This window comes from Anthonomus grandis, chromosome 1, assembly GCF_022605725.1.
Source record: "Anthonomus grandis grandis chromosome 1, icAntGran1.3, whole genome shotgun sequence".
Lineage (NCBI taxonomy): Eukaryota > Metazoa > Arthropoda > Insecta > Coleoptera > Curculionidae > Anthonomus > Anthonomus grandis.
The window spans coordinates 57,002,177-57,025,777 of NC_065546.1; the positions used below are offsets into that span (position 1 = coordinate 57,002,177).

The window sequence follows — 23,601 nt, forward strand, 5'->3', positions numbered from 1 at the left end:
ATAGTCCCATTTTTAAAAAAAAAATCTGTTATTACCCTGATACACAAATCAGAATCAAAAAATAAAATTCAAAACTAGGGGCCCATCATTACTTTGATAAGTAATCTAGCAAAAATTATTGAGAAAGCAATAAAGTGCAGGCTGGTAAAATTTTTCTGTGATGTGAATGTATTATCCAAAAATCAATATGCTTTTAGGGGTTTAATGTTCGAGTTAGAACATAATAAAAGGCACAAATGAATATATTGTATATAATGATTTATTAATGGAATATTATAAGAACTGTTGCAAAGAAATTAAGATGTTATTTCATCCTTATAAAGTTACAGACTAAATAGGAACGAAAAACCACATAATCCATATAGTGTTATACAATTTATAAAAGAAGTGCTTATGCTGGGGTATCTCGATAAAAGTCTCGAAACCCATAAATTTGTTCTTAATGATTATATTTTGAGATCCCGATGCCGCCATGAAGACTGTTTATTTAAGCTAGATAAAAATAATTATTGTTGAATATTAGATTTGAACATTTAGCACCACTGATGCAATACAGTGTCTTACCTCTAAAATCTCCACAAACATGGATAACAGCCTTAAAATGAATGTTGTTTTCATGGACCTTACAAAGGCATTTGACACAATAAACTTGGATAATTAAAATAAAAAAACTGGATATTTTAGAGCATTATAGTGTTAGAGTCACTGTGCTGGAACTGTTTAGAATATGCTACTTATCAGATTGTACCCAATGTACTATTATAATAACTAACTTAACAAGTGGCCTGGAGAAAATTAAAACCTGCATACCACAAGGTACAATTCTTGGAGCTATTTTATTTATTACATACATAAATTATTTACTTAACATAAATATTGACAGTGAAGTTATTTCATATGCAGATGACACAGCTTTAATATTTAAAAGAATGATGTGGGAGAAACTAAAGAAAGGGTTAAATTAGGATTTAATAAAGTCAAACATTGGCTAGACCATTTTAAATTGTCACTAAACCTTAAAAAAACACAGTGTTGTAGTTTTTCCCCAAAAATGACTAGTAGGCCACCTTTCAAATGCATAAGAGTGAGTGATTAATTAATGAGTGGTGTAATAAAATCTTCTGACCAAACAAAATATCTTGGATCAAAATCTTAAATGGAAACATCCCATAAATAATGTAGCATCTAAAGTTAGGAAATTAGTATATAAGTTTTATATTTTAAGGCAGATCTTAAATGCCAACTGGTCAATTTTAATTTATAAATCCTTGGTAGAATCTATATTGTGTTATGGAATAGTGGTATGAGGAGGAACCTATAAAACTACATTAAGACATCTACAAATTGTCCAAAACTACGTTCTAAAATTAATAAATAAAAAAAGTAAATTTTATGCAACCAATCTGTTATATAATGAAAAAATGTTCAATGTTCAAAAATTATTTATCAACTTGCATTTTTATGCATAAAAAAGAGAAGAAAGAAATAGATCATCTTTATCAAACACAATTAAAAAATAGACAAATTCAACACATACACACACATAGGTACAACTATTTGTTTTTTTTATATTTTTATACAACTTTGTTTAGGATAGAATAATTTAATGAAAAAACTTAGATGACAATTTTGATTGTCAATTTCTCCTTTCAATACCTACATTATCAAGCATAATCATAAAAAACTGTAATTTCCTTATTGTATAAAGCCAAATGTGCCATACAGAAAAACTGTTGTCGACTTTGTTAAGTTTCAAATGTTCGATGAATTCTGTTACTATAAATGAGAAGCCGATTTCAACTCCACAGTGTTGCAGCTTTTGGGATTGACAATTGGTCGCAGATTGAAATTTTAGGAACACATAATTAAAATTCTAAGAACTTAGATGCTGACATTGCAAAAAATGCTTATCATACCCTTATGTAATCACATCTTCCCCATGGCATTTGTTTCTGGGGATCATGTGCCCACTATCTCTTTAATACAGTATTTGTTCTGCAATAAAGGTAAGATCTGAACCACCCTCTATGTAGCACCTTTAAAACTGAACAAGTCAACATCTGGTTAAACTTGAAAAACTGTAATAGGGTGTCTGGGGCTATAAGCCCTAAAGAATTAGATAGACCTGATAAAAGAGGGAGCAGAGTAAAAGATCCACTTATTATGTGGGTAGTGGGTCAACGATCTTAAAAGGTATGGTTCTGACATTAACAGCGTTTCTATCGTATACAGTCAATCTGATGGAATCAAGAAAATATATTATGTTAAGTTCTTGGAAGTCTTTTTTATATCTTTATTTTTTTTTCTATTTAATAATATATTTCAGAAAATAATTACAATAACCATTTACAGTATAATATTGTTAGTCTAGTATATTATAAGTTTCATATGCTGCCTGGTGAGAACACCATGAAAATCAATTATTCTTTCTTTCCTACTCATATAATATTAAGTTTTTACTGCTAAAACACTATTATCACAAACCAGTACCTCAATAGCTGAACCTCAATAACAAAATGAAAAGAAGAAAAAATAAAAGGAAAAAAAAATCAGTATTATCACTTTCCCCCTCCACCCCCAATGAAACAGGCACAATTTTAAATCTCCATAAATACCAGAACAAGTCATTCAAAAAATACAGCAAATTTATCATAATTTACGAATACACATTAAAGAAAACAAACCTTCATGGTTTAGTGAACATCTTAGGAACATGAGGGAAAGGTTACGAGCACTACATAGTATTCAGTTGCAGCACCCTACTATGGTTTCTAAGCAAGAGTTAACTCAGTATAAAAAGTCCTATTGGGGAGAGCTGTGCAAAGCCAAAAAAGCTGCAAATGACAACTTTATTAAGAGCTCGGAAAATAAGCAGGCAGCAATGTGGAGTTTAATTAGTTCAAAAAATGCTACATCTATTTCTTCAAAAAATCAAACTGCTCAAACTTTTAATACCTTATTTGTTAACATTGCAGAAAGTATAGTCTCAGAATTACCTACACCCACAAACAATTTTTCCACATTTTTAACTGCTGGTAGATTCACCACTGATGACTCTTTTAAATTTCATGAGGTGACTTTCAATGTGGTTAGAGATAAAATAAACTCTCTTAAAAATAAAAAGAGCAAAGACTGTTTTGACGTTAACGTTAAACTCATTAAAACAATTAAAAATATTATCATTTATCCATTGACAAATCTCTTAAATGCCTGCTAAAAGAAAACATTTTTCCTACATCCTATAAGGTGGGTAAAGTGATACCAATATATAAAAACAAAGGTCCAGTTGATGATGTGTTGTGTTGATGTGATCGCCCAAGATCACTGTTGCCAATTTTCTCAAAGATTCTGGAATCACTCATGAAGGATCAAATGTACCAACATTTTGAAAATAACAATCTCCTCATGCAGGGTCAGTTTGGTTTCAGGAGTAACAGGCAATTGAGAGTTGTGGATTTTTCATCAAGGGGTCTGGAAATGGGTTTCAACACCTATGGTTTATTCTTTGACCTGACAAAGGCTTTTGACTGTGTATCTTATGAAATTTTATTAAGCAAGCTCTGTTACTACAACTTTCATTCAGAGAGCATTGCCTTTGTCAGGTCATACCTGTATGGCCGACTCCAAGATGTGTCATACAATGCTACTGTATCTGATAAACAGCCATTACATCATGGAGTACCACAAGGATCCGTTCTAGGCCCACTCTTATTCCTTATTTATGTAAATGACTTGCCTTATTTTTTGAAACTCTCAAATAGATCTGCCACATGATGAATCTGTAAAGTTCTTGGGTGTACTTCTTGACTCTGGTCTCACTTGGCAAAACCACATTATTCAGCTGGCATCTAAGTTATCAAAAATAACTTTTCTAATAAGAAATCTATCCAGCTCTGTATCAAGGGAAGTTTTGTTGTTGGCTTATTATGGTTACTTTAGCTCCGTTATGTCATATGCTGTGCTGAACTGGGGTCACTCTACTCATGGGGAGAAGATATCTGGTTTACAGCACAGGAGCATAAGGGCTATGACTGGTTTGGGGCACTGTGTCGACACTGTTATTCTGAACTTGGCATCCTCAATTTTCCATGTGTATTCATCTTGCAATGTTTGACTTTTATAAAAAATAATCTACACACCTGGGTCCGCTCCTGTTTAGTTTTTTTATAACTGACTTGATTGAGTCACTTCTTGTCATAGGCTGGCTTTTGCCGATGATTTGAAGCTACATTTAAATGTATATGGTTTGGAGGATTGTGTTTTTCATCAGAACTGCCTAAATACATTGGAGGAATGGTGCGCTGTTAACAGGTTAGGCTTGAATGCGGCTAAATGTAGTGTGGTCAGTTACCAGATCAAAAACACCCTTAAATTTTAATTACTTTATTAATGATATTATTTTGAGTAGATTAGAGCAAATTACTGATCTAGTTTTACTTTGGAATCTACATTAAGACTGATGCTTTTCTGTTGCTTTGTGAGATCAAAACTGGAGTTTGGCTGGATTATATGGAACCCGCTCTATCAGAATCATGTTGGTCTCCTTGAAACTGGTCAGCATAGATTTGCTAAGTTTTTAGCCTTCAGGCAGGATGGCATAGATCCAGTTAAGGGGGTTTGATCATCGGCAACTATTGGAACACTTCAATCTACATCCATTACATCTCAGAAGAATGATCTTCTCTGTAAAATTCCTGCATGGGTTACTGAATGGATTCATTGATAGTCCTGTACTTCTTTCTGGTGTACAGTTGTAGCTAGGTGCCTAGGCTTAATGCTAGACATCCCTTAACATTCTTTCTGCCTAGGCCTCATACTAACATCCTGTTGAAATTGCCACTATATATAATATGCGCTATATTTAATCAGATCTGTCACATGTGTGATATAAATTTCTCTCGGGTTCATGTGATTGTCGATATCTTGGTGGATCATTATTACTCTTGGGATTAAGACCCATGATATATGATATGTTATATGGCAATCCAATCTAGAAGATTGAAACTTTTGTTTTTCACTATTAGGTACTGGATTTCTTTTTTTTAAATATATGATCCAGACAGGTTTCAGTGTCAAATTTTGTTGTTAAATTTATGAAAAATAAAAAGCCCTACTGAGCCTAAGTACTAAGATATTTATATTGGTGTCACCGATTAATATTTCAATATCATGAAATCAGTTTTAGAATTTGGATTAGCTGTTCAATATCATTACATTTAAGTCCCTTTTTTCACACTGAACGCCCAACGGAAACACGATACCTACTTATTTGGAACTCACAACATTCTCAACTAATTTAATCCGACATTGCAGGGTGTTTCGGAGCAGGTAAAAACAATTTTGACCGCTCATAAGAGCCACTACCGTCTCGAGGTTGCCATAAATCACTTTTAAAAGAGAAGAAGTGGACTTTATTGAATCCCATGTACCTACATGCCCAATCTCTCCACTATCAACGAAAACCGCGATAAAACATTCGCAAACATTTGCGAGGAAACAGTGCGGTTAGATAATGAGGTTGTCGAATATGAAAGTATTATTGGTGTCAACATGACCTTTGTTTTTGACACTAATATTACCAACAGAAGTCTATCTCGCTCAGACACATTATCTTGAAAAGTATTAAATTAATTAGACGGATAATAAAGTTGATGATGGCCATATAAAACTGAAACGTCCTACTAAAGTAGTATTTCTATTATAATCAATGAACAGGCAGATTAAATAAAAACGCTACCTAATAAGAAAGTAATGGTATGAAATACGCTGTTGCCAAGCTTATCGCGCTAGTTATAGAAACCGCGTTCATTATACTGGCGACGTGAAAGATCAATTATTATTATTTCTATCAATGTTAGCCGGGTATAGCCTTAAAATAATATTACGGGTCGACTAATTCACGATGTAATAAAACGGTTTCTAGCGCGATGCGTTCGACGCGACCTTGAAAAATTAATCAGGTTTATACCTCACACTGAGAAGGCTATTTAGGAAATATCAGTTGGGAATGCACCTTAACATACCCTATAATGATATTTAACTACATAAAAAAAATTTTGGACAGTTCAAAGTAGCTCAATACTGAATTTAATTATCAACTATAATGTTTACTATTATGCAAATCATATAGGTTTGCACGCAGGTTTGTAGGCACTCATTTTATTTTAATTATTAATAAAAACAGCAGTAACTTAGTCAAATTACTCGTTTCCATGTTAATAATTAATCATTTAAAAATAACCATTTATACAAAGATTAGCTAAAATTATCTGATAAATGATAGTATTCACTTGGCTGTTATTCATTCAGATATTGAGGCCAATTCATTTATTAAAAAAAAAAAAAAATACATTTTCAAAGTTTTATTAAGCACTAAGATAACATAAATAATAACTGAAAGCTTGTAAATGATCCAGGTGACACAAAACATACATCTTTTAGTTAATTTGCCTACAGGACATAAGGACTTTGCCATGATTAGGTAAGGGATAGGGGATGGATATTTGGTACTCGGGAACACTGCTATACAACCTAAAAATATACAAATTAAGTGACTTTCTAAATGCAACTAGTACTAACATACTTATAAACTATAAAAGGAGGTGGTAGAATTTTTCAGAAGGTGTTATAAAATGTTCCTCATATAGACTTAAAAAAAAGTGTATTTAACATGCGAGTAGGCCCTAATAAAATAAAAACCAATAATCCCAAAGATATTTCAGTAAAAATTAAGCTATTTATTGTTGCAAAAATAGTCTATCATTTGGTCCATGGACCTAATAGATGTGCGCCTTGTAAACATAATTCTATATATGCCAACAAAATGATTATAAAAATCACAAAGCAACCTCAAATAGAAGTGGCTATATCCTGCATAATTTAGAAAATAAATAAATTTATTAGATAAGCAAAAATACTAATTCACCAAAACTTAACAGTTCAGAAAATTTAGAGCATGCCAACTTTCTGTCCAAGTATGTGAGGATTTCACTCAGCACCATTGAATTGACAGCGTTAGAGCGGTTTCACGGCCTTCTAGGTCACCTGATTTAATGTCACTAGTTTTTTTCCAGTCAGGGAATGTAAAGTTTAGTCTATGAAACTCCAGTAGAAACAGAATGAGACTTCATTGGACGAATTATAGCAGCATTTGAAATGGTGTGCAACATTTAAATGTATTTATTTCAGTGTATTCAAGTTGGAAGAAGACATTTTGAACAATTATGGTGATGATATCATAATATATACAAAAGGCAAAAATTAAATGCATTAAGGCATATTTGAGGCACTGAGAACCAGAGCGGACCATCCCGCGAAATCATAGATATTAGACTAATGATTACCTTACCGATTTATCTTAATGATAAAGGTGCCAGAGCGAACTATGTGGCTTAATCCGCTTTGGTATTTATGATAAAGATTGTTTACCATGGGTTAGTCCAGTTCATAAACGATACGCGTGGTAACATTTAATACTTTAAAAAATATGGCCTCAACTAGTTGCTCAGGTCCAGGGACGTCCCAGGAAATAAAAGGTTGGTGTTTTTGTTTTTTAAACTTTAGTAAATCAATATTTAGCTAATCCTAACCTAACTTTTAGAAACAAGTTCAGATGGTCAAAGTGAGCCCTCAGAATTTGAAGACAATGGAAGCTCTGATGATTACCATAGCCTTCAATTTCACAGTCAGAACCCGAGAGCGATTCTAGTAATACTATTGATAACAAGGTTTTTCAAGAATCTTTGTTAGAAGAAAGCATATGAGAAGCGAGAGTGAATGGAAAAAAAAACAAACAACAAATAATGCTACTCCTACTAATAAATCAAAACATATGATGAGAGAATATTATTTACACAGTCAAGGAAGTGACGTTAAAATATGTAAAAACTTGTTTAAACAAATTCTAATGGTGTCAGGCGGTAAACTTGATAGAACCCTTAAGAAAAAAAATAAATTAATGCTACCACAGGATCAACAAGACCCACACCCTCCTGCAAACAAAACACCCATAGAAAAAATTAAATTGATGATGTTTGATGAAGAAATTTGAATAAAAAATTAAAATGATGATGAAGATGTTTGTGACTTCATTAGAACCTTTCCAACCTATGTTTCCCATTACTCAAGGCATAAGACAGACAGAAAGTATCTTTGTCCCGACATGAATATTAGAATTCTTTATACTGAGTATAAGAAAAAAGTAGCTAATCCTGTGTCAGAATTTAAGTTCCTTGATGTATTTAACAGTAAGTTTGATCTTCATTTTTCACCCACCTATTGTAGACTCCTGCAATAAATGTGACGCTTTACAAAATAAATTAAAATATGAAGTAGATAAAGGAAAGAAAAAGGAACTAAATTTTCAACTAGAACTTCACCAATGTAAAGACCAACAACTATGCGATGCCATAAGTCTAGATTCCCAAATGTCACAGGACAAAGTTACAGTTAAAGCCTTCGATCTGATGAAAACATTGCCTATGCCCGTCATCACTACAGGTATAATCTATTATAAAAGGCAATTATTTCAATTTCAATTTATTCAAACTTAATACATTTGTTTTTTATACAATTTACTTTAAACTGCACAATGGATTATAAATCTGTGTGTGCAGTAGTTAATACTTACATTTTTAAGAAATACTTAAGTGAATGAACAATAAACAAAAATGTTAATTTATGGAAGGAGACTAAGCTAATTTAGTGAGAAGGAATTAACAAGTTAATCTAGCCAAAATTATTAATAGCTACCTCACTATCAATAAGCCATTTTTTCAATCTATGTTTAATTTGATGATAGTTTCCTGTTCTTAGTGAAAGAGGCAGGAAATTGTACAGTTTGGGACCAAGAAAATAGGCATGTCTCTGTATGGCTGAACTATTTACTAAAGGTATATTAACATTTTGCCGAGATGAATTTCTAGTATTTAATTGATGAGATATTTCCTGTTTATAACAATCTGTTTTTAACATAAATGTAAGTGCTGCCACTATGTAGAGTTGTTCTAATGTCAATAATTTGCATTCATGAAATAGCAATTCAGTTGGGTATCCTCTGTTTTTAAAATACATTATTTTAATTATATACTTTTCTGTTACATTTAAAGCTGACATAAAAACACAAGAAATTGGATCATGTCTTGATCACAAGAAATTGGATCATGTCTTATCAATCAATCAATCAATTTATTAATGCCAATATACAAAATAGTATTCACACAAGTCAAGAATTACAAAGTTAAAAAATAGGGTGACTGTTTATAAAAATTGATAAGAAAATTTTTCCTAAAACACTACATAAAACTCATTAAAACCAAAACACAATGATTGATATACATACTATGAATAATACACAATCACAATATGTCTTAAATAAAATGCAATATATAGGTAGGTACTCAATATCACAGATAGAATGTGAAGTTTAAAAACTCTTCAGTTGAATAGAAGGCATTAGAGACTAGAATTTGTTTTATTTTATTCTTAAAATCTTCCAAATCTAAATCCACATAGTCGATAGGAAGTTTGTTATATAACTTAACAGCTAGAAATCCGGGACCACTCTGACACCTTGTTAAGCGTTGGTAAATTGGAACTAGCCTATTTGTGTTTCTAGTACCATAGTTGTGTATATCACCATGTACTTTATACCGATCCCTATTCCTGTGTACCCATAAAAGATTTTCCAATATATATACGAAAGGTAGGGTAAGTATTCCCTTCATAGAGAAGACAGATCTACAATCCTCCCTGCAACCCAGCCTACCCAAAATTCTGATTGCCCTTCTTTGTAGTGAAAACAACCTTTTTGTTTGTGGGGCATACCACACGCTAGAATAGCATATGTGGCTATGGGATGGAAGGTGCCAAAATAGGCTGTTCTTAAGCCAGATTCAGATAAACATCCACCTAGGCGATGAAGGGCATATATAGATGTTTTTAGCCTTCCGGCAACAATATTAATGTGGGAATGCCAGTGAAGTAGAGGATCCAATAAAACTCCCAGAAACTTAACAGAAAAATCCTTTGATATGTCAGCTGGTCTCAGAGAAAAAATAACTTTGTTGGTCTTGTCTGCGTTGAGATGCAATACTCTCAATTTCCTCTCCACAGTCTCAAGAGTATCTTCAGCACATGCCAATGTTGTGTCATCAGCAAAAATGGTGAATTTACCAGATGGTTCAGTTAATGGTAGGTCATTTATATAGATCAAAAAGAGGACAGGCCCCAAAACAGATCCTTGGGGAACATCTATGGTTATCCCACTTTTTGCTGATGACACCCCACCAACACTTACCATCTGATCTCTATTGGCCAGATAGGAAGCGAGAAGTTTAACACTGTTGGGACTTAGTCCATATTTAGAAAGTTTTTGCAGCAATATGTTATGGGGAACACAGTCGAATGCCTTGCTCAGATAGCAGAACAAGACACTGCCATATTGCAAGTTATTAAAAGCATTTAACAAGTAATCAACTAAGTAAAATGGCCATAGTGGTACTTTTACCCTTTCTAAAACCAAACTGGCTGGATGTGAAAAGATTGTTACCCTCAAAAAGTTTCACAAGTTGAGCAGCAATACATTTTTCAAAGATTTTTGAGATTATGGGCAGCAAGGAGATAGGATGGTAGTTCTCGGGCCTATCAGGATCACCCTTCTTAAAAATAGGTATTACCTTGGCTGATCCGTGCACACCCGGAAAAGTGTTCTCCCTGAAGCATCTGTTTATTAGTTTTGTTACTGGAGCTATGAAAATGTTTTTAACAGACTTAATTAATTTGACATTTAGCCCATAGATGTCTTGACTAGTCTTATTTTTTAAGCCATCAATAATCTCTCTTACTTCTATGAATGATACTGGAGAGAAAGAGAACACATTCTCTGGCATACCCAGAACAGAGAGACTTTGGATTGGGTCACCTTGCGACATTGGAATGTCTCTAACAGTATCATGGGCAATATGTGAAAAGAAATTATTGAAATCGTCAGCCGTTAAACTACTTTCATGAGATTTTTTCGTTTTTGACCTACCTAAACTACTATTAACAACTTGCCATACGGCCTTAGTTGGATTAGAAGCTGATGAGATGAATTTATCATTGGCTTTTATTTTTGCCTCCTGTATAGCAGCTCTATAAACTTTTTGAAAGTCCTTAAACTCCCCCTCAAAATTACTGTTTTTGCACTGTCGAGACACTCCACTCAGAAGCTGTAGATGATCCCGCATGGCTTTTAGGTTATTGTCAAACCAAGTTATTGTATTTCTCTAATCGGTCCTCACCCTATATGTTTCCAGGGGAAAAGATTGAGTATATGCTTTTTCTAGAGAAGATAGAAATATTTTGAAACGGTCATTGACAGCTATACTCTCCTCTGTCACAAAATTCCAGTTATATGAGGAAACCAGTTCAAAGAAAGACAACATACCTCTTTGGGTCTTTAGGCCTTATGTATTATTTTAAACATAATATAATGTCCAAGAAAGTTATTTTATATTCTGACAGCAAAGAGGTCAGAACAGAAACATTAAAATAGCTTTAATTTGCCATTATGTTGTTCAATCTCAGGAATTTATGGTAGAAGAAATTCAGCATAACTTTTTGGTTAGCGGTCATTCATTTTTAGTTTGTGACAGAGACTTTAGTGTAATTGAAAAAAATTAAAAATTCTTTTCCAATATTTATGTTCCTAATGATTGGGTTAATGTCATTACAAGTGCAAAGAAAAAAAATCCTTTTAAAGTTGTTCAAATGACCTTTGCCTTTATTATACCCTACTGGACACTGTGTAACTGTAAAAAAAAAAAGATCTAGAGTTAACTCAGTTCATTCCGCCAATTTATCACAATTTTTTTCACTCTTTAAACTGTTCGTCAGCAGCACGGGATGAAATTCCTATAGTTGATAAAAATGATGAATAGTTTTTCTCTCTATTTTTTTTTGCAGAAAAAAATTTTTAAAAAAATTTATAATTTGTATTATTTGGTTATAGTCCATTATGGAAATTAATTAATTTTTAGTATGGCAACATAAATTAAATTCAAATATAACCTTTTAGAAATATACAAAAAAAATAACAAAAAATGCATATTATTTAAACCTAATTATCTCCATTTAAAGTTAGTCAGGGATAGTCCGCTCTGGTTCTCAATACCTCATTTAAGCAATTTGTCTTTTAAATTTTAACGCATATTAGCGCCATAGTGATACTTTGCCAGACATGGATCCCTTATACTCGAATGTTTTCTACTGTTCCACTGAATAGTTATGTTGACAATCTGCAGATCTATTAGGTCCATGGATCAAATGATAAACTATTTTTATTTAGTACAGCCCTGTTTACAAGGATTCATTTTGAGGGTTAAATTAGTGCAGGATTATTTCCAGGATCAAAATGTCAATTGAAAGGAGTTTAGAAAAAAAAAGAATTATAGCACATAACTAGTGTTGTGAACAATGGAACGTTCCCGTTTATTCCCGAAGAACGTTCACGACTTTTTTCGTGACGTTTATTCTCAAGAGCACGAATGAGCATGAATCCCAATGTTCCCATAGCGTTAACATTTGGTGTCGGAAATGAGGTCATAAATGTAGTAGTCACTACTCCACAACCAGTACTTTTTAGAACGTTTGCCACTGGTACTGAGCGACATACTGCTGAATTCATAAGTGAAGAATTGCAAAAAATTATAGAGCAAATTGGGTTTGGTCGCATACGGTCGATACGATCTGTTGGGTCGCATACGATTTAATGTTCCTCATCACGGGTTGCGCCATAATGTAACCTTTAACATTCCAATCCACAGAACATCCTATGGAATTAACAATCCTATGGATAGGTATATGAATTTGTTAAACAATTCGAATATTGATGTGTTTAACATAAGTTCCTTAATGCATCTAAAGAGGTCACTTACTTCATAATTGTGCATAAAGTTTTGTATTTACATTCTTGCATATAAATTATTAAGGTTGTTTCTAGTATATGTAGTATAGGTGTTTTTTACTTTAGTATTAATTTTTTAAGTATGTTTAGATTATGAAAGTTGTTTATGTAAATATTATTGCTTTGTAAAATTTACAGTTAATGGGGTTTTCCCGTATTATGAATAAATAAATAAATAAATAAATAAATTATTAAGGTTGTTGGTCTTGTTACAGATAATGCTAGTTCTATGAATGTGTAGTTACACTTTTGTAAGAAAAAGAAAACTGTTGCAAGCATAAAATCTTAGTTCCAGTACTATGAGTCATTACGAAAAAGAACAGGAGAATCTAGCCACATTATGGGACGAAGTGTTTTCTGAGAGATGACTTTTCGCCGGATGTGAGTGAATATAACCCTTCTGTTTCTGAGTCTTCAAGTTCTGAAGAGGATCCAGAAACACCGAGTTTCTTGTTACAAAACTATTGGAGAATTTTCAGTCTCCAATTGTCCCTGGCGAGTTTATCTGTATAGATGAGACTCTTGTACCTTTTAAAGGCAGACTGAAATTCAAACAATATATTAGCAATAAGCGCCACAAATTTGGCATAAAATTATTTAAACTATGCCTCGAAAATGGTTATCTTGACGATCTTTCAATCTACTGTGGGCAAGAAAAAGAACCTAATCAAGGACAGTCAGTACCCTCCAATGTTGTCTTGAAACTCACAGATAATTTGTTAAACCAGGGACGCACAATCGTTGCGGATAACTACTACGATATACATCTGTCGAACTGGCCTCTAAACTTCATAGAAAAACAGTCATATATTCTGGGCACATTATGCAGCAATTGAAAAACAATTCAAAAGTTGTGGTTCCAAAAAATTAAAACGTGGGGAGCATATTGCCAATGAGAGTAACAATGGTATATTTATTAAGAAATAGAAAGACCGAAGAGATGTTCTCATGTTGACAACAAAATTTATTCTGGAAATGGTTACTCAGAAGAAAAAACAAAGCCAAGAAGAAAGAAAGAAAGAAAGAAAGAAAGAAAATGTGCTATATTACGTAAGACAACAAAATCTTGTGTACAAGCATCCTAAAAACTAAAAAATTCCAAATTCACTTTAAATTTCAAACAAACATAACTTCTAAAACACTTTACCATAAAATTTACACACATTACCAAAATTAATCATAACAAAACAGATTGAGAAAAAAAGCATCTTTTTGATAAATTTCATTAAAAAATAAGTAAAGCTGTCAATAAAACAGAATTTAGAAGAAGTAAATTACATTATTTAACAGGAAACAAAACTAAAACACTAAAATGAAGTATTACTGAATATAATAAACACAAAGCCTATATTGCAATATAGGACCATATGAAAGCCTACAATTCTTCCCTTCTTCATGGGGTAAAGTGGTATCGTAAACTAGCGATTGAACTAGTTGTCGGTTCGGGACTTGTAAAGGCCTATATCCTCCATCAGCAAATAACACAGAATAAAATGAACATCACCAAATTCCGGGAAGAAGTCATTAATGGCTTACTAAAATATGAGGATACCCCATCTGTGGATAATCAGGAAACTGGCCATATACTTGAGGATACTGAAAAAAAGAGATCTTGCAGCCAGTGTTATGCCAATATTTCTAAAAAATCAGGACGTCAAGAAATCGATTAACCACTGAGAGGGCGGGAAAATCGACATTTGTTGCTTCAAATATTAATTTAGAAACAAAATTAAAGAGTCAAAGTATAAGCTCAAATACCGACCAGCCAAACACCTCCACCAATTTAATGGAATCGAAATAAAAAAAAAATAAAACTCACTACCAAAGCTGGGGCTGAAATTAATACCATTGAAGATGATTCTTCTGAGTCTGACTTTGATTTAACGGAAATTCTAAGTGATTTAAAATCAAGCGAGCGCAAGGAGGAAGAGGATAGTTCGGAGGAGAGTTCCTCAATAGGTTGTTTGAAAGTTTAACTTAATAAATAGAACATAAATAAACACAAACATTTTTAATTTCAGATATTTTCCTAATATGTTTTCTTTGCATTTTTTTCATTTATGCTCGATGTGCTTAAAATTCTCGTTTGTGCTTGAGGAACGTTCTCGAAAAATAAATTCTTGAGCATTTTACAACACTAGACATAACCTCTAATTTTTTTTCAAGGCCTTCTTAATTTTTGTGTACAAAAAATAAAAGCCTCCTAAGCTAACATCCAATAAAATGTCAAACTTGTCATTTTGGTACTTCAAAATAACTCCGAGGTGTGTTTACACCGAAAAAAAAATTTAATCCTTAACCCTGTTTAGGAAGCATCAAATTCCATATCAAATCATAATGCGCTGCCATTCACACGGAAAAAATAGTCCTTGTGACATTTGATCCAAGTATTAAATATTTAGTACACGCGTTGTAAACGTAGCTAGTAACCCCTAGAAGTTTGATCCTATAGTTCTGAAACACCCTATATTATATGGTTATGTGTATTGCAGGGTTACTAATTGTGAATAATGTTTAGCCCGTAAGTAAAATACTTAATAAAATTATTCATATCAGAGCTATCGAGTGCAACATGTTACAAAAAAAGCATGTAAATAAGTTACAAAACAGTTTCTAAGATAGTAGGCCCGACACCGTTACCTGCAGGAGGCGGCAACGTCGCGGCTTTGCCGTTCGTTCACATTAGAACACCCGCAATGTACATGCCTCTGCTTTTTCACTATTTTATCATTGAAAACCGATCGTGAGAAAATTGACCAAGTGTGTCTCTGATTGATCGACGATTAACGAATAAAATAATTGTAATAAAAATAACGATAAACAGATCGCCATGCACTGGTGAGAAAGAGAAAGTGAGCACTTAATCGCAATCCTAACCGAGCTCTATAGAAGTTTATAAACAAAATTGTTACGTACCGAATATTGTTTTTAAATACATATATATATAAATTGTTGCAAAATGGTGTCAGTATTGATAACGACCGAGATCACTTAATTTAAATGTTACGTTTAAGGGATAATAACTTACCAAAGCAAAGAAATTCGTGTGGCAATCTTCTAAACTAGCCCCGTTAGTTTGGAAATTGGGGTGCGTCATATTTGATCCATGTTGAAAAATTGATTAATCCACAACCGTTTAGTTGACACAATAACAAGCACAGCACCACAAGAACGCGCCGCGAAACCCCAAAGAAAACCGCGAATTTGGGATTTTTCCTTTCAACAAATTTCTCAGCAGCAGAATCGCAAAATGGCGGCGTCAACAACGAAACAACAAGCCGTACTAAACCGTCAATTGTCGAACGGGCGACGAACAGACATTTTTACTCGTTCGAACCAATACCGGACGTACGTCGCGCGGTCGGATCTCTCTTACTCGCAGTTAACCTTGCCGCACCGTCGCCGAACGTAAGCGGTTACTCGTTTTTACGAAGTTTGTCAATATAAAGTAATGATGGCGGCTTTTTACAGGCATGGCATGTTAAAAACTGCCCAAATTCTTAACCCGAAAACCGTAAATATCACTTTTTAGTACCTTTTAGTTTCTAGACACTTGTTAATCCCGTAAAAGACACTTAAAACGGTCACTAACGCACCCGTTTGGCACCAAAGTCACTGTCACAATTCCTAGTGTTATTGTTATTTTTTAGGTTTGCCCGAGATGGTACGCCACGAAAGCGGAAAAACGGAAAGGTCTGGATAGAAAACCTACCCCGAAGCTGGATTCCACGGCCCAATCTATCGCCGATAAAGGGTGTGTACCATGTCTTTACTTTCCTTTTTTGACAACTATACTTGCACTAGCGCTGGCGGCCATTTTACGCTTTTTCTTTAGTTGGGTCGTTTACCGCTTGGGGCGGCGGCGCCACCTGCCGGTCAATATTTTTGAGGCTGCGCGCTCAAATTCAAATCGAATCCTTTTAAAAGATTATTTTATTTTATGTGAAAATGTTCCAAAAATTCAGTTTTAATTCTATTGGCTCCCTAAGGTATGGCCAATTAGTCTCTCAGGGAGTTTCTTCGGTCACAGGAGGTCAGGATAATTGGATTCCATCTTATATGTGTTTATGAGCATACGTTAAAATACAAATATGCCTAGCCAATGAGAGCGCTTAATAAGGTTTTTATGATGCCTATAAATTTTAGAAGAAAAGTGCAATATGCATTAAAAACATTTAATAAGAAGATATTTTAGCTATTATTAGTAAATGGATTATTGATTTTTTTTCATATTTACAGCATGTGATCAATTATTATTTTAAAAATATTTTATAAATACTTGCCAGATTTGGTTTTTATAGCAAATTATCTCTTTTATTGACGAAATTTGTTAATCATTTGATATAGCGATACGTGTAAGCGCCATGTATGAATTATTTAATTATTATTGTTAGTTAAATATTAAAAATGGGGTGATACGAAATTGAATTGGTGTGTAGAGCTGATAAATTAATTGGTTAATAGGTGGATGAGTGGATAAATAAAAAAGTTAGAAAATAAAAATAAATGGCAATTAAATTTTTTAACAATATATGGTGAACATTTTAAAGTTCGCATTTTTACATACCTCTATGTCATAATTCTAATATGCACCTTATTAACCCTGGAATACTATCGCTAATTCATGGGCTGCTAATACTATTGCTACGTAAAATTTACGTATATATTAAAATACTTGAAACATTAAACTCTTAAAAGGATTAGCAGAAAATAAAAGACTTGAAAAAATACTGTTTTTATAAATATATATTGAACATAAAATTTATAAACGTGGATAAAAAAGGTAGAAAAAACTAAAAACATTACTGACATATTTTAATTTAAAGCTCTTCACAAATCAGTTTTTTGCATTTGGGACAGTAGGTAACTGTCATACGTCTCTTAGCTGAAGGACAAGTTGAACAATTTTTTCTCTTTGGTTATCCTCTGCAATAGGTTCTATATATTTTTCTTGTTCAGTCATTTATAAGTTTGTCTACATAATGGTTTTTCCCCCTTGCCAAATATTATTCTGAAAATATATTACATACGAGTTAATAGATGCCATGTTAATCATGTTATAAAAACAAAAACTCAAAGGTCATCGTTTAGTTTTACGGTTAGTGCACATATTTTGGCACATTTACTCAAAGGTATCAACTGACCCTTTAGTTGAATTGTAAGTTTCTATAATATATGGCTTTTTTAAATCAGGTTTAATTTTTCCAATAGTAGTGTGGATTCTGGAAATAAGATTTACTGTTTTATTTTGCTTTGCTTCATATGAAACTAAAGTACTTTTGTGACTATATACAAAAATTGTAGTTCCTTGTCGTTCATTTTTATTTTCTTTATTATTTGTAGTGGCAGATAGGCTTTATTCTTCCGAATAGTGCCCACTACCGTAAGACTAAATGGTTTTGCTACAAACCGATCTACTAATGGCACAGACGTAAACCAATTATCCATGGTACGTTTCTGTAGTTCAATGAATAGGCTTCATAAGCTGCTCCACAAAAAAAATCAACTAATGATTTACTATATGTATTTGTTGATTTACCCAGATATGGTGAGGCGTTGATTAAATATTTCGTCGCCTCATCACAAAACATTACAATTTTTAGACCATACTTTGACAGTTTATTTGAAATGTACATCCTGAAGGGACATTTTCCTCTAAACCCTACTAATTGTACGTGCCTGGTTTGAAACTTCTTTTACGCAATCAAAAATTCAAAGCGTCCCTTGCTTGAAAAAGTTTTATTGAAGCAAACTTTTGTTGATAAGTGGTTGTCTTTTAAGGCAGAAAGTATGTATGGACCCAAAAGCGATTTAAGTTCCACCAGATTTGTTTCAGATACAGTTTGTGATGCCACTTTATAATTTTTATTTTGTCTTATAATTTCCTGATTTGTATAAAATAAGACTTTGTTTAAAAGTGTATCAAGGAAAAATCACTGAAAGTGTGTAACTGGTTGTAGCAATTCCTTAGCCTCTTGTGTTGGATCTGGTCAATATTTATGGATGGTATTTTTTCTCTCTTTTTAGGTTAAGTTTTCCACATACAACCATTTTTGCCTAGTAAATTTTTAACCTGTGGAACAACTGTGCAGTCTAGAGTGAGTAACTTCATCAGGCGTTACAAAAAACAAACTCACTTCAAAGGCGTAAAAAGCAAAAAACAAACTTACCGAAGTACTTGGGGTAGACAACCTAGCTTGAACAATATTAGAGTTTTGACGTCTTTTAGAAATTTGAAAAGTACCTGGGTAACAAAAGGTGTTTTTTAAGTTATTCTCAAACGTTTCCTCAATGTCGTTCTCATCAGGAGCAAAATTAGGATCGGCTACGCTATCGTCAGAGTCACTACTCCGGTACAACAGCTCTTCCAGGTTGTCTATCTGTTAAACTTTTTTTGAGATATTTTTTTGTAATCTAATACTGCTTATCACTATAACCACGTCAAAATTACGTCCTAAATAAAATACGGTTAATACTATAGCTACGTAAAAAATACGTGTCGGCTTTTAGAAATTCGGCTTCAACCAATACTGTAAATACACAGATCGAACTAGTTCAGGCGTGTCATACTCCTGATAGACCGCTTAGAGCACTACTGAGCGCTAAGGTGGGAGAAGGTAATAAAATTTAAGTGACACGCTAAACAGTGCTGTCCACACGTAAATATTACGTACAATAGCATTTCAGGGTTAATATAATAATTGTCAATGGTTATTTGAAAGTATATTATTTTAATTATTTTAAATTGTCCACTACCACTATACATATTCTATACATTATACTTTAGTGGTTGATATAAAGTATATATTATATGGTTGGAAAAGCTGGATAAAGGGTAAATATGACTAAAAAGTCAAAGTATAAGAACAGAAAACAAAAAAAAAAAACGTAGAAATTATATTTTAACTTTGTTTATTTCAAATAATAAAAAATCTATAAATTTATTTGTTATTTAAATATAATAATTTATGGTATTTTTAATATCAACAACCTCAAAATTAAATGCAAAGAGGCTAAATGTATTTATATAGTATGTAGACTCGCACTTCTTTAGCTTATTTGTCATCTCTGCTGGTCATGTATATACAGCCCAAACCATTCAAACTTCCATTCAATAGTAACATGAAAAAAAATTACTGCTCTGTATACATTTTAATTAATAAATATATACTCACAGAGAATCTTCCCCCTCGTTCCATGTCAATTTCAAGTTAATTTAATTAGCTTTTCTGCACCCTAAAAAATATTAAAAACATAGCAAACAAAATGTAATAGAAAATGATTAGCTGAATATTAACATACAAAATAAGCTAACATTTTAGTCTTAAAATAGAAGATATAAAAATAGTTATACAGAAACCAACACCTATGACGTCTTAAAATTTGTTTTTACAATTTGAAACCTACACCAAATTAAGCCTTACAAAACCTATACCTAGTTATGTATATGACCTCTTACATAAAATTTGTATTTACAATTTGAAACCTGCACCAAAACCTTACAAAAAATATACAAACATAAAAAATAGCTACAATTCAAATATTATCTAGCCATTAAATACACAAAGAAATCTAGCTTATTTTTTATTTGGATAGTACAGCATAGTATTGATTACATAGTATTGATTACAGCCATAAATCTGGCAAATGCATTTTTATCTAAACTTCTGCTATAGCTACAAATTTCTTGCAATGCAATCTTAAAATAAGTATAAATGATGTAATAAAAATGTAACTTATATTTTACTCAAACTACTTCTCGATTTTCTTCAAAGTCCATTGCAGAACTATCGACTTTCATTTTTGAACTCTACTGAATAAAATGGTTTACATCCTCCTGATAATTGATTTGGCTAGTTGTGGGTTGATCAACAAACAAAACATTATCCTCTTCCTCTTCACTCACAGTTGGGGAACCTACAACAAACTCGCTCCTCTGCTTAAAAATGGCTACAGCATGCATATGTTTACAAAGTACTGGTTTGAATTTTCTGGACACTCACATCTGTTTTTATGAAAACATATTTTACAGATGTTACAGTATCCAGTGCGACATTGCTCATCACATAGTTCATGACAAGACACAACATAGAACTTACCACTTACCGAAACACTTTGTACTTTAAATTTTCCAAATTCTAAAAATTCTACCTTACCATTCATTTTTTCGGCTTTGTTATGGGCTTCTAGTACAATTTTATGCTGATAGCTATTTGAGTTTGGTCTTGTTGACATGTTCCTTGAATGCGAATGTATGTTTGATAATGATAACTAACACTTTGTACAACCTCTGATATCGCTCCTATTGCAATTGTAAAATATGTGTTCTTCCCCATTCTTAAACTTATTTCGGGTCTGACAAGCATAATCTACTTCCCTATTATCTTGTGCCCTCCAAGATGTGAATTCTTCAAAATTCCTAAAATTTAAAATTGATTCTTTGACAGTTATATGGTGAATATCAAGCAAATGTTTGTTTAAACAGTTAAAATATGAAAATGTCTGGATATCATTAGTACACATTGGACATAATGTGTTTTATTTGTTCCTTCCCAACAAATTCAGGGTGAAACTTTTTCCAATGCCTGTTTCTGGTAGATGTGCTTGAAAATTCCTTATCACAAACTTCACAGATTGCATTTTGTTCACTGCAAAATAAATAATTATTCAAATTAGAATAAAAAAAATTATATGTATCTTACCTTAGTGATGCCATAATTGTCTGGCAAAAAACAGACAGCAACAGATAAGTGCAAATATTGGTTTAAGTGAAAGGAAATTATGCACTAAGAAACACTGGCAAGTTTATTGAAAGGTAATGAAACTCACTAACTTGACTAAACACTAACTTGCTTGTTTTTTAGCTTAAAACCATCATAGATATGGATTGTATAGATAATGGAGTAAACTCTCAACACTATACACCATGAATTTTCACTCAAATAGTCGCAAAGTTGATATAATTGTTGATAATGAAATCAATTATTAGGAAGCAAGCAAAGCAAATAAAATCTGCAATATAGGTTAAGTTAAACAAAACCAATGCCTTGATTTTCAATTTCCGTAGCTAATCGGCAACGAAATTTGACGTACGAACTTTCACGAAAGGATCAGCAGTGCTGCTCCACTCTCAATTTCTCTGATTGGCTGGGCATATTTGTATTTTAACGTATGCTGTGTTTATGACACACCCAAACTGAATACTCTGCTATGGTATTGACTTTCCTACACTAAATTCCTCTTTCAGTTTTCTACGGCCCCAAAGACAGTACACCCCTCCAGAAAACTTAGAACAAACCCTAACTGAACTGTTCAAAGAGAGCATAGGAAGTACCGACCTAACCACAAAACTCACAAACTTATCCGCTCGATTTAACTTGTTTGCGGCGTGCGCTGACAAATTGGGGCGCACCATTCCCAACTCGATGCTCCATCAAATTGAGACTCTCGAGGACGTGCTGAAGTTCTACGCCACCCCGGTGGACACTAGGACTCCCATGGACAGGATGAGGACTATGGTACTGCCAGAGAACTTGCACGTACAGTTCGAGTACCACAGATGGCATCCAGGTGAAATTTTACATTTTAATAATATAAAATTTGTGGTTAAATGGTTGTTTTTTTAGCTACGGATGCGAAGTTCGGGGGGCGAACTGCCTTCCCCGAGAGCTCCACCCTGGTAACCGGACTGCGAAGCAGGGAAAAGTACAAGGGGCATTTACAGAAAATTAAATATCCGCAATATTAAGTTTTAATTTACTTAGTGTTAATAATTTTTTTTTCTTCCTTATCAGGCCAAAAACCTAAGTTTTTTTTTGTTTCAATAAAAATAAAGTTCCGTACCGAAATTGTATTTAATTTTTAATTAAATTATATTTAGTTTTAATTAAAGCTGTTATTTCTTATTACTCCAAAAATCTTCACCTTTTTTTTATGGTAAGGAAACTCATGAGGCGCTCCTGAGTTATTTGACTTACTGTCATTTGTCAAAAATGACGTTTACAAAAATATCAGGATAAGCGTTCATTGAGAAATTGGGAAGAGTTTAACTTTAGAGAGAGGAAGTGGTTAACTTTACTCTGTAAATCTAAACCGATTAATTGTATGATATTGGCACTTAATCCAAATAAAAGTATGGGGTTTTAGGAAGGTGTATTGGTAACATAAACATTTTAGGACTCTTTTGTTTTTTTTATTCAGTATTTTCTGGAGTGGGGTAATTTAAGAAGTGACTGGGGGCTATTTGAGAAGGCATGGGGGCTATTTGAAAATTGTTAGAAATTGCTTTCAAATGAAATTGGCTTTTTTAGAATGGTATGAGATAATGGTGCGCACTTATAAAAAAACATTTAGCCATGTCAGAAATGGCAAAAATTACGTGCCATATAGGCATTACTCAGAGAAAGTCTTAGCCAGAGCAATAGAAGAAGAAAGAAAGAAAGAAAATGTGCTATATTACGTAAGACAACAAAATCTTGTGTACAAGCATCCTAAAAACTAAAAAAACTAAAAAATTTCAAATTCACTTTAAATTTCAAACAAACATAACTTCTAAAACACTTTACCATAAAATTCACACACATTACCAAAATTAATCATAACAAAACAGATTGAGAAAAAAAAGCATCTTTTTGATAAATTTCCTTAAAAAATAA

General features: G+C 32.9%; 2 protein-coding genes across 4 annotated transcripts in view; one reads left to right on the forward strand and one right to left on the reverse strand.

Moving 5' to 3' along the window:
- LOC126744317 (mediator of RNA polymerase II transcription subunit 13) overlaps positions 1 to 16,162 on the reverse strand; it is a 203,763-nt gene extending 187,601 nt beyond the window's left edge. For all 3 annotated transcript variants that reach the window (XM_050451876.1, XM_050451798.1, XM_050451732.1), the window contains exon 1: positions 15,975 to 16,162. In XM_050451876.1, coding sequence (XP_050307833.1) covers positions 15,975 to 16,043 — 69 coding nt within the window. In that variant the 5' untranslated portion in view covers positions 16,044 to 16,162. The remainder of the gene's footprint in view (positions 1 to 15,974) is intronic.
- Positions 16,163 to 16,315: 153 nt separating this feature from the next.
- On the forward strand, positions 16,316 to 22,749 carry LOC126745489 (39S ribosomal protein L50, mitochondrial). Its single transcript, XM_050453389.1, has 4 exons — positions 16,316 to 16,460; positions 16,597 to 16,700; positions 22,194 to 22,516; positions 22,573 to 22,749. Exons 1-4 carry the CDS (start codon positions 16,398 to 16,400, stop codon positions 22,692 to 22,694), a joined length of 612 nt encoding a protein of 203 aa, XP_050309346.1. The 5' UTR covers positions 16,316 to 16,397; the 3' UTR covers positions 22,695 to 22,749.
- The last annotated feature ends 852 nt before the right edge of the window (positions 22,750 to 23,601 follow it).

Bases quoted from the DNA above. Each gene is read 5' to 3' on its own strand.
- LOC126745489 (XM_050453389.1), top strand. From the start codon at position 16,398: ATGATGGCGGCTTTTTACAGGCATGGCATGTTAAAAACTGCCCAAATT. The intron at 16,701-22,193 runs GTGTGTACCATG...TTCCTCTTTCAG, and splicing joins CAATCTATCGCCGATAAAGG to TTTTCTACGGCCCCAAAGAC. The intron at 22,517-22,572 runs GTGAAATTTTAC...TTGTTTTTTTAG, and splicing joins GTACCACAGATGGCATCCAG to CTACGGATGCGAAGTTCGGG.